This window comes from Alligator mississippiensis, chromosome 11, assembly GCF_030867095.1.
Source record: "Alligator mississippiensis isolate rAllMis1 chromosome 11, rAllMis1, whole genome shotgun sequence".
Taxonomy (NCBI): domain Eukaryota; kingdom Metazoa; phylum Chordata; order Crocodylia; family Alligatoridae; genus Alligator; species Alligator mississippiensis.
The window spans coordinates 54,052,257-54,065,826 of record NC_081834.1 but is presented as its reverse complement, the minus strand read 5'-3'; the positions used below and the strand labels follow the sequence as shown (position 1 = coordinate 54,065,826).

The 13,570-nt window shown below is 48.4% G+C and overlaps 1 protein-coding gene across 1 annotated transcript; it reads left to right on the top strand.

Moving 5' to 3' along the window:
* The first annotated feature begins 771 nt into the window (after positions 1 to 771).
* On the top strand, positions 772 to 5,515 carry LOC132243684 (olfactory receptor 2G3-like). The gene is made up of 2 exons (XM_059714075.1): positions 772 to 777; positions 4,559 to 5,515. Exons 1-2 carry the CDS (start codon positions 772 to 774, stop codon positions 5,513 to 5,515), a joined length of 963 nt encoding a protein of 320 aa, XP_059570058.1.
* The last annotated feature ends 8,055 nt before the right edge of the window (positions 5,516 to 13,570 follow it).

Genomic DNA, 13,570 nt, shown 5'->3' with positions numbered 1-13,570 from the left:
TCAACTCTTTTTCTACTCATCTACCCACCTTTTTAGTGCTTTCTTCCTATACCTTTCAATTGATATATCTTTTTCTCTCACTCTGTTTTCTTTCTTTTATTAATTTATCACTCTCCTCTTCTCTTACAAACATCCACCCATCTCTGTGTTTTTCCTTCTCCGTATACCCAGACTGGCAGCGATCCAGCCACTGTCTCCTTACAGCTGAGGTTGTTTCTCTCCATCCTTCTTCGTCTCTCCCTCTCTCACATGCACATTGTCCTGGGCTCAGCTGACATTTTTTCTTCTCCCATCAACAATACCAGTGGGCTCTGAGGAGGCTGATCCAGTGGAGACAGACTTAGCACACCCTGCCTGGCAGCAGTGCACTGACACAAAGGTCTGCATTGCCACCAGGTCCCTAACTCAAAATCAAGCTTTGGTACTGGGACTGGGGGACCTCACACCAGGGCGATGCTTGTTCTGAGGGGCTGTGCTTCTCTCTGACCAAGCCTTCCCCCAAACCACCTACCCACTGGGATGTGAAGCAGCCCTTGCTGCTCTCAACTTCCAAGGCCAGCTTCAAGCAATTCTGCTTCTCTGCACACAGACAGGACAGCTAGATTTACGCTGCCTACAGTGCTTAGAAGCCACTGCAGCTCCACAACCAGGGGCTACCATCTCCCTGACAAGAGGGAGATCAGAGATCACAGATCCAGGATCTTCCCACTAACCTGAACTATTGGGCAGTGTCCAGGCAGGAGAGATTGGGGCAATCAGAACCAGCATGAAATGGAGGTGAGTCTGAGTAATACAGGGGAGAGTTCAACATAGCTACGGGGTGAGGGGTGGGAAGAGCAGAATGGCTGGAGGGAAAGACTGGCTGACTTCCTCGCGGTAATACTGTGATAATGGGAGTGACTGAGTGACCCACTGACTATGAGCTATATGGCAGGGTATGGGCAGTTAGGTCAGTGAAGCCCCCCTGAAAAGCCCAGCACAGATCGTGTTGTTACTGGATAGAGCCAGGGATAGTCTCAACTGTGCGTCTGCAAGTCGTGGCACCGCTGGTCTGGCTGGGCAGAACCTCAGACGAGTCCAGGTGGGTGCAGGATTGCCAGTACAGCATCTATGTGGTGGATCTGGGCATGGAACATTTTCCAGGCTCCTTCTCTATTCTTTGCTGCAATTTTACTCTGTTCCTCCCAGTCTGTCTCAAGGACAGGCCGTCAGGTGGGGTTTATACTGAATCTGTATCAGGACGAGACTCAAGGGAAGTTCTGTAGCTCATTTTTCCAGGGGCTATGCATGCATACAGTGAGAGACTGTCTCTGCCTGAGCTGAGATTAGGGTCCTACTGTGACAGGCACTACGCAGACACATAGGGAGAGGCAGCCCCTGCCCCAGTTGAGGTGGGGGTCCTGGTTGCTGAGCTCTGCGCAAACATCCAGGCAGAGAAATGTCTTAATTCAGTTGACACATGGCCCAGGTGCTGCACATACAAGCCTGGAGAGACACAGACCACTAACAATCAAAGTACCCCAGTGTAACGAAATAAGTACTACAATGGAGTGGGGAAATAAGTTTTATTCTAGGTTTATACAGAGTAGATTTATACTCAGGGACTGACCAGAGACCCACACGGCGCCTGCAGCAGGACAGGGGATAGAATTCAAGTGTCTTGAACCTCATCATGGTATAAGCCACAAAACCAGCCTCCCAGAAACTTTCTCTGTCACTGACCACTCTCGTTCCTGCCTCTTACAAAGCCATCACTTCAACTGAGAAAATTCAGCCAGGCAGCAATGGCCAAAACCACTCTTGCTTGCTGGTTTGGAAGAGCTGTATGAGAGCGAGAGTTTTCCTTGGCGCTTGCTCCAGTGACTCCCCATGCATGGCTTGGCTTCTTCGAAAGATTGCAAATAATCCAGGGACTGTGTTTATTAACACCTATAAAATAGACTGATGAGGAATTCCTGCATTTCAGGTTTTCTCCTATCCTCATTTTCATTTTTCTTGCTTAATGCTGATTGCAAAGGCACAGGGAAGTCGTGCAGCAGCTGGACAAAACTGATTTAATCTTTCTGACTACCTGATTGCTCACTTAGATTTCTCCTCTCCTCCTCTGCTCTCTTCCTGGGTAGATTTGAAATATTGTGTTTGGGAGTGTAAACCCCTCAGGAAATCCCTGTGCTGTCTCCTGGGAGTTAAGTATATTTGTGAGACTCTTTGCCTCTTTTGGTAGCTCTGTATGGTTAGGGCTGCTTTAGGAGAGATCAGAAGAAAGAGGAATGAGGCAGGATGTGAGGACAGAGGCAAAGTGAAAAGCTGGAACTTACTAAAATGGACTGAGCAAAAATGTGATGAGCGCTTGATCTGTGCACAACGATAGCTGTTGACCCGCAAAGGAAATAAATGCAGGGGTTTCGGGGTTATGTTTTGACAGCCACTGTTCTCAGCAGTACGAGTCCCCCCATAGAGCAAGAGCAAAAGCAAATACAACTGACATTCTCAAAATATGAATCATGCTAGCAAATAAAGAATAGCATTGTGTATCCAGCTGTAGAAGGATTGATATTTAGGTTAAAGGTCTGCATGGGTGCTTCAGAGATAGAATGATGCAGATAGACACTACTTTTACCAATGCAGTTCTATGGATGGAAACTATGCTGCAGGGTCTTTGACCTGCACACTCATTGCTTTGCTGGTCTGATCAGCCCTGACAGGGGCACAGCAGTTTACTCTCTACTCCCATCTCTCAGCAGATCCCTTAGGAACACACCCCTAGGAAGTCTGGTCAGAGAGGTGGTGTACTTTCACACAGAAATGGAATACGCTTCAAGGGCTAGGACAAGTTCCACTAGGTTTCACAGATCTTTGCTTCTCTTTGCATACCAGCTTCAGGTCCATTCACCCTGTTTCTCCTCTATAATTTCTAAGTTCCCCATAGCCGATATCCACATCTGCTGGGGAACAACTGTAACCATGGATTATAATTAAGCCATCACCTGATTCCATTTTTAATTCAGTTTCCTACAGTATAAATCGCCTCTGGAAAGTTTGCACCTTCCACCAGAAACATTTACAAATACAGTAATTTGGCATAAGGCTGTGATTCTTTTTTGTGCTTGCTTTATTTCTAGGCTAATAAAATCTGGACTTTTATACTAAAATGAAAGAACATCTCCTTCTGTAATTCACTGACTCACCAGGGCCTGGGGTGCTATGGATGCTAAGGCACATGGTTGGCAATCCAGATGTTGCAAAGGTTGAGGCCAAAGCAGAAGCTCTCACTGCGTGGCCCTGTGAGATGACAATGAATCCATGAATTCTGCTAAGTACCTTGCCACAAGGACACAAAAAAGGCAAGGACTGAATCACGAAATCGGCATGCTCTGCATTAGTGGAAGCTGGCTCTGTGAGTAAAAAGGATCTCAATGAAGAGGGTGGCCAGGTACTCATCTACCAACAACTGTGTTGGTAGACCAAGGCTGTCCAGCTCCATCAGGAGCTGGGGCTGGGTGCCTCCATCCCTGACCTTGGCATCATGGACTTTCCTTCTGCACCACCTGCTCCTGAAAAGGGGCAGGAAGTAGGAAACACAAATGCTATAGGGACGATGGAGGCCCCTGCTGCTACTACAGCCAGAGCAGTGGGGGATGTTGCTGCTGGGTGAGGACTCAGAGACTACAAACTAGGGCTGTGCAAAGCTTTAGTCCCTGATTCAATTTGGCAGAGATTTGGACACTTTAATCTCTCCGAATCAAATCGGAACCCACCGAAACAATTCGAAGAGATTTGGAAAGATTCGGAGATTCGGACATAGACACAGCTTTAAATATTTTTTCTACATGCCTCTAGGTAGCAGGGGCTCGTGAGTGCTGCGATGCTGGGACGAAGCATTTCCAGTCCACTTCTGGGTCTGCCGGGGAGCACGTTGAGCGCCCCCCCCCCGTGCCCTCCCAACTCGGTGACTGGTGCCTCCAAGCACGTGGAGGGCCCCCTGCACTCCCGTGGGGTGCTCCATGCGCCCCAGCATCGCAGCGTTCATGAGTGGCACTCGTACCTTGAGGTATGTAGAAAAAACATTTCAAGTTGTGTTTATGGCCAAATCGCTGATTCTCCAAATCAGCATCGAATCTTCAGATTTGGCCAAATCAAATCAGGGATGGTGATCTGAATCAAAAATTGAATCACTGTCCCTGATTCGGGCTGAATCTGAATCCAAATCAAATAGGGCCCACTTCACTCACCCCTACTACAAACTAACCCCTTGCACGCCACATGCAGCCCACGAGCCACAGGCTGGACAGCCCCGTTATAGACATTTTCACATCATCTCTTATACTTGCCACCATTTCCCAGTCGTGGATTCAACAGCACTACCAAGGCACACAATCCCACCCCTCCAGCCTTTTCCACATACACTCACTGGGGTGTAGCTACTATCTGCTCACGGAGCTGCACAGCCCTCCAGGATTCACGTGCACCAGACACTGCCAGTCACTCTCCCATACCTGTTATCACCAACCTCCTGCCTGAAGGGTCTTTGTCACCCTTCCTATTTCTGTATCTACAGGTGTTGCATAGCAAAGCAGCATGGGAGAATCAGCATGAAGGAAACCAGAGTACTACTGAGGGATTCATCCTGCTGGGGGTGTCTGATCAACCACAGTTGGAGCTGCTGCTGTTTGTGCTCATTTTAATCTGCTACATTGTGACACTGCTTGGGAATTTTACCATCATTGTTGTCTCCCGGCTGGACCCCCGTCTCCACACACCCATGTACTTCTTCCTCAGCAACCTCTCTTTCCTTGACATCTGCTACACCAGCAGCCTTGGCCCCCAGATGCTGGTGAACTTCCGTAGTACGAGCAAGGCCATCTCCTGGGGTAGGTGCGTGGCCCAGCTCTACATCTCTCTCAGCCTGGGCTGTACAGAGTGCTTCCTGCTGGCAGTCATGGCCTACGACCGCTATGCTGCTGTCTTCCAGCCCCTGCGCTATGCAGCAATTATGAGCCGTCGCCTCTGCCTGTTCATGGCTGCAGCATCCTGGCTCAGTGGCCTGGTCGTTTCACTGGTACATACTTTGCCAACTCTGCAGGTGCCCCGGTGTGGCCAGAACCATATTGATCATATCTTCTGTGAGGTGCCCGCACTGCTCAAGTTGGCTTGTGTTGACACATCCATAAATGAGGCTGCGCTCTTGTCTATAAGTGTATTTGTCCTGGTGGTGCCTGTGAGCCTCATCCTGGTCTCCTACGGCTACATTGGTGCTGCGGTGATGAGGATTCACTCAGCTGAGGGCAGGCGCAAGGCTTTCAATACTTGCACCTCCCACCTGGCTGTGGTGTCACTCTTCTATGGCCCCGGCATCTACATGTACCTCCAACCTCCCTCCAAGGGTCAGGGCAAGATTGTCTCCCTGTTTTACACTATGGTCACCCCAATGCTAAACCCCCTAATCTACACACTGAGGAACAAGGAGGTACATGGGGCCCTGAGGAGACTGCTTCGGAGAAAGCCAGCCACATAGGCCTTTTAAGCTGGGGTTAGTTTCTTGACATGCAACCCCCTGTTCCATATGCCTCCTGGATCATTTCCCTTCTTTCCACTTCTATCCCCAAAATATCCCATTCCTTTTTAATTCCTTCAACCCTTCAGGTGTGTTCTTTCCTGTGACCCATCACATTAAGTCAGGAAATCACCAATTGGCTTGGTTTTCATCAAAAAACAAGTTTGTGTCCACAGGAGAGGAAGAACTGTGATCCACAGCCTGTTCTCCTCCTGATGTAACTATGTCCATATGTGGCATGGCTTCACACCAGGCCTCTCGCTGCAATAGTTGAATTTTACTTCAGCCTGGGTGATGTGCTCATTTCCTATCTTATCCCTGGCCAGCTACCGCATGCCACAGACTGATCTTATTTGGCCCTTCATTTTCCTCCTAACACGTTGCCCAAAAGCAGTAAGGAAGGCATTTGCTTCATAATGAGGCCTCACCTCATTCTCAGGAGAATTTGAACCCACATCTGGAACTGCCTTGCATGGTCTCTTGACCACCCGAACATGAAGTAGGCAGAGCTGAAAAAATACTCCACTCCTCCATTTACAATTGTCTTACAGAGAAGAAAGTGTTGCAAGAGTCCTGGAGCCCAAAACTATGTCTGCAAGAAGCAAAATTAATGTGTTCCCAAAGATGTTTGTCCATTTTATCCCATGAAAATGGAAAGGAAAGTGCATAAACAATGTGGGGAGCAGAACTAGGACTCTTTTTCTCCCACCCCAAGGACCTCCTACTGAGGCTACAGACTCAGGCTCCCTCTTGTATGTTCTTCTAATTGTATGACACTTGCATCTTTTTTCTCAGTCAGCTAGTTTCAACAGGACGGGTAGTCCTCACAGCCATGCATAGGCCATGGTCTGGTGCTTCCAAATTTATTCTGAGAAGTGACAGCTGAGAATCTCAGACTCAGCGTTTCACTTTGGAAAGCAGAATGCTGAAGGGGTTTGGGTGGTGGGGCTATGGGAAAGGCCTATAAAATCATGAGGGGTATGGATGAAGTGAACAGGGACCTGTTGGTCACCAAGTCCCAGAACACTAAGAGTAAGGGACACCTGACAAAATTAGTAGGTGACAGGTTTACAACTAAAAAGAGAAAATACTTTTTTATTCAATGTGGTGTTAACTTGGAATTCAGTGCTAGAGAAGGTGGTGGAGGCAGATAAAATAGCCAGGTTCAAAAAGAGATTGGAGAAATTCATACACGATTGATTGCTATTGAACAGTATGATTGGAGATGTTTCCTCTGGTATCTGTAATCCAATATATGCCAGGGAGGTTACTGAATAAGGGACAGATCCAGCTAGAAATGTTTAGTTCAGTGCTGTCCCTGTATAGCACCCACTTCTGCCATGGTCGGAGACAGGATGTTCTTCTAGATGGACCATTGGTCTGACCCACTATGGCACTTGTTATCTTCTAATGTTATGTTGTCACATTGGAAGGGATGTCAAAGTCACCCAAGGGCTTCTGGTCTAAACCCCTGCATGAATGCATGAATGTTACTCCGTAATTATCCCTATCTAATACTTATCCAGCCAACACTTCAAAACCTCCAATGAAGGAGATCCCACAACTTCTCCGGGCAGTCTATTCCATTTACATTTGTCTGTACTGAGCTCACTCTATTGTTCCTAGTGCAGCTGTAACTGCCTCCAACCCACCTTGTAGCCTCAAATCCCTGTAAGGCTGAGGAGGACTTAAAGCCTTGGCCTCCAATTTCAAGGATTAACTAATAGACCATTACACAAAATGTGGGTGGCACAACCACCATTGCTCACAGCTGAAACTGGATCACAGCAATCTGAGGCAGGTGAGGACTCTAGATGTTTTATGGCTTTTGCACTGAGTGAAAGACCATTACTTGTAGGGACATGCATGGTTTAACTGTACAAGTGGGACTAAGTAGAACTAGAGGCAATATAGGATGTCGCTCTTCATCTTGTTTCCTAGTCCATGTTTCTGTCCTTTTGGAGGATTAGAAACTCCTTCATCAGAGCTCCTAAATGAAGAGGCAACACATGAGTCTCTCATTCCTTCTGTAACTGTTCCACCTTCAGAACTGAGATAGAAATCAATGGAAGATGCCTACTCATTTCAAGAGTCACTGGAATGGTCCCATAGCTACACATGTTTGATGACACTAAGTTCCCAGAAAGAGAGAGTTTGCCCAGGTCATTCAGAAAAATCAAATGTTCACAATATTGAGTTTGGCAAAAATCATGAGATTTCAATAAATTGTAAATTTTGCAGTCGCTTGGTTTGCATTTTGCTTTCTAAGCCCTCAGGCCACAGTGGGATTTTTGAATTTGGACTCTACTCCACAGCCCAAAAGAGTAAAACCTTACTTTTTTATTCATGATAACCAGTATTCTCTTATAATAATGGTAGTGTTAGAGTGATGTTCTAGCCGCAATGGTCCAGGTATTATGCAAGGGGTATGGAAGATGTAGGGGTTAAATCTTACATTGGTCCAACTGCATGACTGGAATAAAGTTAGACGTGCTTTTAAATGCAAGACCTAATGAATGTCCAATAAGTGAATGACCTAATGAAGTTGGTCCAATAAGAGATATCACCCCCAAAGAATCCTTGCTTCTCTTAGAATTACATACATTAATAAGAAAAGCTTTAAGCAAAGGACCCAGTCTCATAGGACTTTCAATGTAATTGTGAGAATTAGTGATACTGTCAAGCTGGATCCCCAAAGTTGCCAATTGCTACTGTAAATCTTGGCCAGGGCTGCTTGTTGGGACTTCAAGACCCTGCTGCTGATGTGCAGTGAGAGGTGCTAGCCTGTTGGATCAATCTTCCCTTTCTGTACATGTGCTTTTGGGCTGGACTGGCACAATTAACCTTGCACTCTAGTTACCAGCCTGGCATCTCCAACTGGGAACCCAAGCCAAGTAAACGTGCATTGGAAGAGTTTCATTCACCAGGTTCCCGGTGGGTGCATCTACATGTGCAAATGCTGCTAGATGGGGTTACTCTGGGCAGTGTTACCTGTCAGCTCAGTGTTCTTGGGGAACCCTAGCACGGTACACAGAATGTCTGACTGACAAAGGACTCACCCTGTACGCAGCCTCTCTGACCCACAAAGGACACCCCCCCCCCCACACACACACACACTTCTGCCTGAACAAGAACTGATTAGAGGAAGGACTTAAAAAAGAAAATGAAGATGCAGTGGGAAACACATCTAAATCCCTCCAGGCAAGAGTGATAGGAGTAAAGCAACTCCCCAGTCTCATTTACATTGGAGAAGGAACCAGATGACAACTCATTTACATGGGAGATGGGACAGGAAAGCACCTTCATTAGCATTCATTAGCCCCCTACCCCCATCCCTGCTGGTGCCCCTCACTTCTGACCCACAGCCCCCTGGCGCTGCCAGTGCCCCCCACATTCCCAACCCACAGTCCCCCAGACCCTCCCCCGCAATGCCCCTCATTCTCGATCTGCAGCTCCCTGCCCCTCCAGCCCTGCCAGAGGGGCCCCAGATGTCCCCATCCTGCCTGGGCCAGAGTGCAGTGGCTCTGATTCATGTCCACCTCCCAGCATGAGTTGAGGGAAGAGGAGGGGAGGCTTGTGACACCCCCGCCCTGGGATATGGCTGCAGTGCTATGCAGGCAGCCTGGCCACAGCCCCCTCCCTCTCCCTCTTCTTACCCCCTGCCACCCTGGGCAGGGGCTCCTGGCCACTCATCCCCTCCAAGTACAGGCGCCTGTGCTGTCCCCCATCCTTTCTCCCACTGGAGAACAGGCAACCCTCCCCTCCCCCCCCCCCACCCTGTTGCAGCTGCAGCCCCCGCTCCCCCTGCCCTGACCAAATATCTGGGATTTTGCTGTGCTCGGGGAGTGGGAGCAGGGAGTGGCAATCGCAAGCAGCAGGAGCACCGCATAGGTCTGCCGCCTCCGCATCTATAGGCAGGTTCGTGTGTGCTCCCCCTTGCCTCCAATTGCCCTCCCCCTTCTCCCACCAGCAGAGCAAAGGGAAAGCCATGACATTTGGGCAGATTTAAAGAAACCCACCCCAACAGTGATCAGAGGGCTGAAAAAGAGCGGGGACACATCTGGGGAAACCCAGACTCAGCAGCGCATGCGCACTTGAGCAAAAGCATTACGGACAGACAGACAGACAGACTAAGCCCTTTATTATATTAGAATGCTGGAAAGTATTGGGCAGGCCAATTTTATCTTGACACTTGACCTAACCAAAGGTCACTGGCAGATTCCCATGGTCCCGGAGGATAAAGTAAAGACTGCATTTGGCACCCCTTGGGGCCTATATCAATTTACACACATGTCCTTTGGCTTACATGGAGTGGTGGCGTCATTCCAACTTTTAATGGACAGGATCCTGGCAACTCATTAAGAATACACTGCAGTGTATATTGATGATATAGTAATTTATTCAGGGATATGGGAGTAACATGTATGTCATGTGAGAGAGATCTTGGAGGAAGTAAGGTGCAACAGGCTGACAGCCAACTGTAACAAGTGGACATCTCGGGGCCAGTCTAAACTTAGGCCAACCCACTTGCTTCTGGGCAAACCATCCACCTACCCTTCCTGCCACACCTTGATGATACTGATTAAGAAGATGTTAATCAGGCAGGAGGCTGCCCATTTACTTGCCTCGTGGTCCCTGTGCCTTCACACTAGGCACTTCTACTCAACCCACAGGGCTTCCAGCCCCTACCCATTCAGGGCTCCAAGCCCCTGGTAACTCCAGGCTCCAAGCCCCACTCTTATGCAGGGCTCCCAGCCCCCCTCTCAGCTCTGGGCTCCCAGTCCCACACTACTGGGATCAGGGCTCCAAGCCCTATGTCCTGCCCTCCCTGGGCTTATCCCTTGTCCCTTTGCCCCGGGAACTTTACTAATAGCTCCCTGAAGACTCAGGGCCCCACCCCCATGGAGCCTCACTCCCGGCTTCCTAGTGCAGCCTCAAAAGTCAACTATGAGGCTGAGTGCTGCCTCAGGTTCCTCCACATGACCTTGGCCCTGCCTCAGCACTCACAGTGTGTCTGGGCTCCCCATGCCTTGCTCTTAATACCCACCAAAGATGCAGGATCTGTGGTTATAAGGTGCTCCATACTTGCCTTTCACTGAGGAGGTGACTAGCTTGACATTTCCAGGGACTACCCCACCACAGGCTGCCCTACCAAACCAGCCACCCCAGCAGGGTGCAGTTTTTGGTCATATCCAGGACCAGGAGCCTCCTGCTATCCCTATAGCTCCTGCCCTTACCTCCAAAGTGTTCTGAGCAGCAGCTCAGCTGGTGGTGTCTCTCCAGCTGCTGGCAGCAGACTGCTGCCATTGCTGTTCAGGGCCCAGCTCTTATAAGGAACAATTGGGCCCTGTTCCCCAATCAGGCAGCCCTGCCTAATTGGAATTGCAGCCAGCTGCACCAACCCCCAAAAAATGTATTTTAGGGCAAACAGAGACCAAATACTTAGGCTTCTGAGTAGATCAGGGCAAAATATTCCTGCTCACCGATAAGGTAGAAGCAATTTGATCCTACCAACAATCACAGACAAAGAAACAATTAAGACCCTTTCTGGGGTTGGTAAATTGCTATTGCAAGTTTATACCATGGATCTCTGAGCTGGTGGCACCCTTGATGGTTTTGCTAAAGGGTAGGAAAGGCAGACTAGTGAGATGGACTCCAGAGACCCAAATAGCCTTTATGGAAGTGAAGACAGTGTTGTGTCACACACCAGTATTATATACCCCCAATTTTAAGAGAGCATTTCAATTACACACAGATGCATCATCCATTGCCCTAGGGGTAGTGCTGACTCAACAGGTAGAAGGGGAAAAGCATCCAGTTGACTTTGGAAGCAGGAAATTATCAAAAGCAGAGACACAATACTTGACAATTTAGTGAGAATGTTTGGCAATAAAATGGGAAGTTCAGTTATTCTACTATTATTTATACAAGAGGCATTTTACCTTGATTACGGATCATGGAGCGCTATGTTGGCTGCAAGCAGCTAAAACAGAGAACTTCAGACGGATGAGGTGGGCCCTGGCCCTATAAACTTTTTCTTTCTCCATAGAACACCAACCTGGGCAACTAAACATTGCAGTCGATTTCCTCTCAAGAATCGAGAATGACGAACAACTGGAGGTGAAAGGGGCAGAAGGAGAAACCAAACAGGATGGTAAAATTGAATAAGTATTATCTGATGGTGGGTTTTCACTAAGGGGGAAGGTGTGTGACAGGGAAGTGAATATACCTTACCACATGAAGTCTAAAGAGCTCCGAGTGCAGGGGAATTTGTCTGTTAGGCAGAACCGAGCACTCAGGGAGAAGAGTGGAAGGACCTGGATGTTAATTAAGAAGACCAGCTGGATGTGCCAGCAGGGCCATGAACTGGAAGTCACACCGGAATGATCAACAAGTGTGGGATTATTGTGTGCTCTGAGAATCAGATGAGCGGATAAGGGGTGTTCTGGAAAATGATCCAAGAATGGCTTGACTGCCTGCCTTTCTGGCTGCCTGCTTGTCCAACTTGTTGGACTGCAGGCCCTTCCCAGGTGCAAACAAGTCACCTTTGTGCTGTGCATTGCCTTTCACCTTTGTGTAAAACAATCCCCCCAAACCTGTCAGTTTGTTGTCACTTGATTTAACCCCCATCTCAACGTCTCATGTCAGTTAACTGCAATCCCCCAACCTGGCCCCTTACATCACAGCTCAGCCTTATCTCAGGTGTCAGCTCTGATGTCAGATGTCAGTTCCCCATAGCTTAACATATCTGTTGTGGAAGATGTCCCTAGTCTCTGCTTTTCATTGGACTCACCAAGGGACAGTTCTACTGAACTGCCACTGCCATCCTCGCTTAAGGCAGCAGGAGGACTTGCAGTCAGACTGGCAGTTGGCAAGCTGGCAGGAGTGGAGCATGACCTGTACCCCTCTCATCTGGTCTGTGGTTGGCATTCAAGTACCTCCATTAAAGGTTGGAGATACCAATAATGCAGCACCTTACACACGGGGGTGCCATTTCAATGAGCTCTTGCTACTCCATGTTGGAGAGCAGCTCTCACATTCTTGGCCTTCATCCTACACTGGACTGCCATCTTGTTGTGCCCCCACCTGGCAAGTTTCCTGGAGACATCCAGGTAGATGTGCAAATTTGTGGTCAGGTTGTTGCTGACAATGAAGTGGCTTAACACCTCCGGGTCCCCCAGCACAAGCATCAGGCTCTTAGTTTCTTCATAGGACCAAGTTGTCCTATGCATCCTGGTAGGCTCTCTTCTTCCCCTGGTCTGCTGTCTTCTCTTTTCAGCCTCAGACATCTCGGATCAATAAGGGGTACACACAACTGGGCCTGTGTGCCCTCAATTTATGGGGCTCTTGTTCAGCAGGTCAGGAAAAGTTCACACACCCCCTCCAAGCCCCCATTTTGGTGCAAAAGTTTTGGACATCAGACATGCTGGTGCTTTTCTGGCAACTTTGTTTCATTTGACCATACTCTTTTCCCAAAAAAGGGCACCTAAAATCTGGCTAGGTAAAAAATAAGCCATGTCCTGTTGGGTATGCCAAGTAGGGCCACTCACAGGGTCCCTTTTGGGCCATGACATGACAGAGGGATAATCACAAGTCACCCATGTTTCAAGGCACCGGTCCTTGCTCACATGAATAACTGAATGGATGGGAGACAATTTGTGTTAGCTATATGGACGAAAGGAAGAACTTGTTTATTGTAAGGGTGACCATGATCTGGAATACACAACCCAAACTGGTTGTGTAGTCAGTCCCTGACCTTGGAATTTTTTGGAGACTGGACAGATGCTTTCCTGTGATCATTTAAGTACGGTGCATTCACCTGCATGATCTTCCAGCCTTTATTTCCTATGAATCTACAGGATTCCTAACCCACTATTCATCAATCAAGTCAGCTGAATCCTATGAAGCAGGCTTATTCACACATTGTCCGCCACGTATGACAGGGTACCACAGTGGATAGCAGCATCCAGCATGTATGCAATGTTCCTACCACCCAGTCTCTGCTGTGACAGTGGC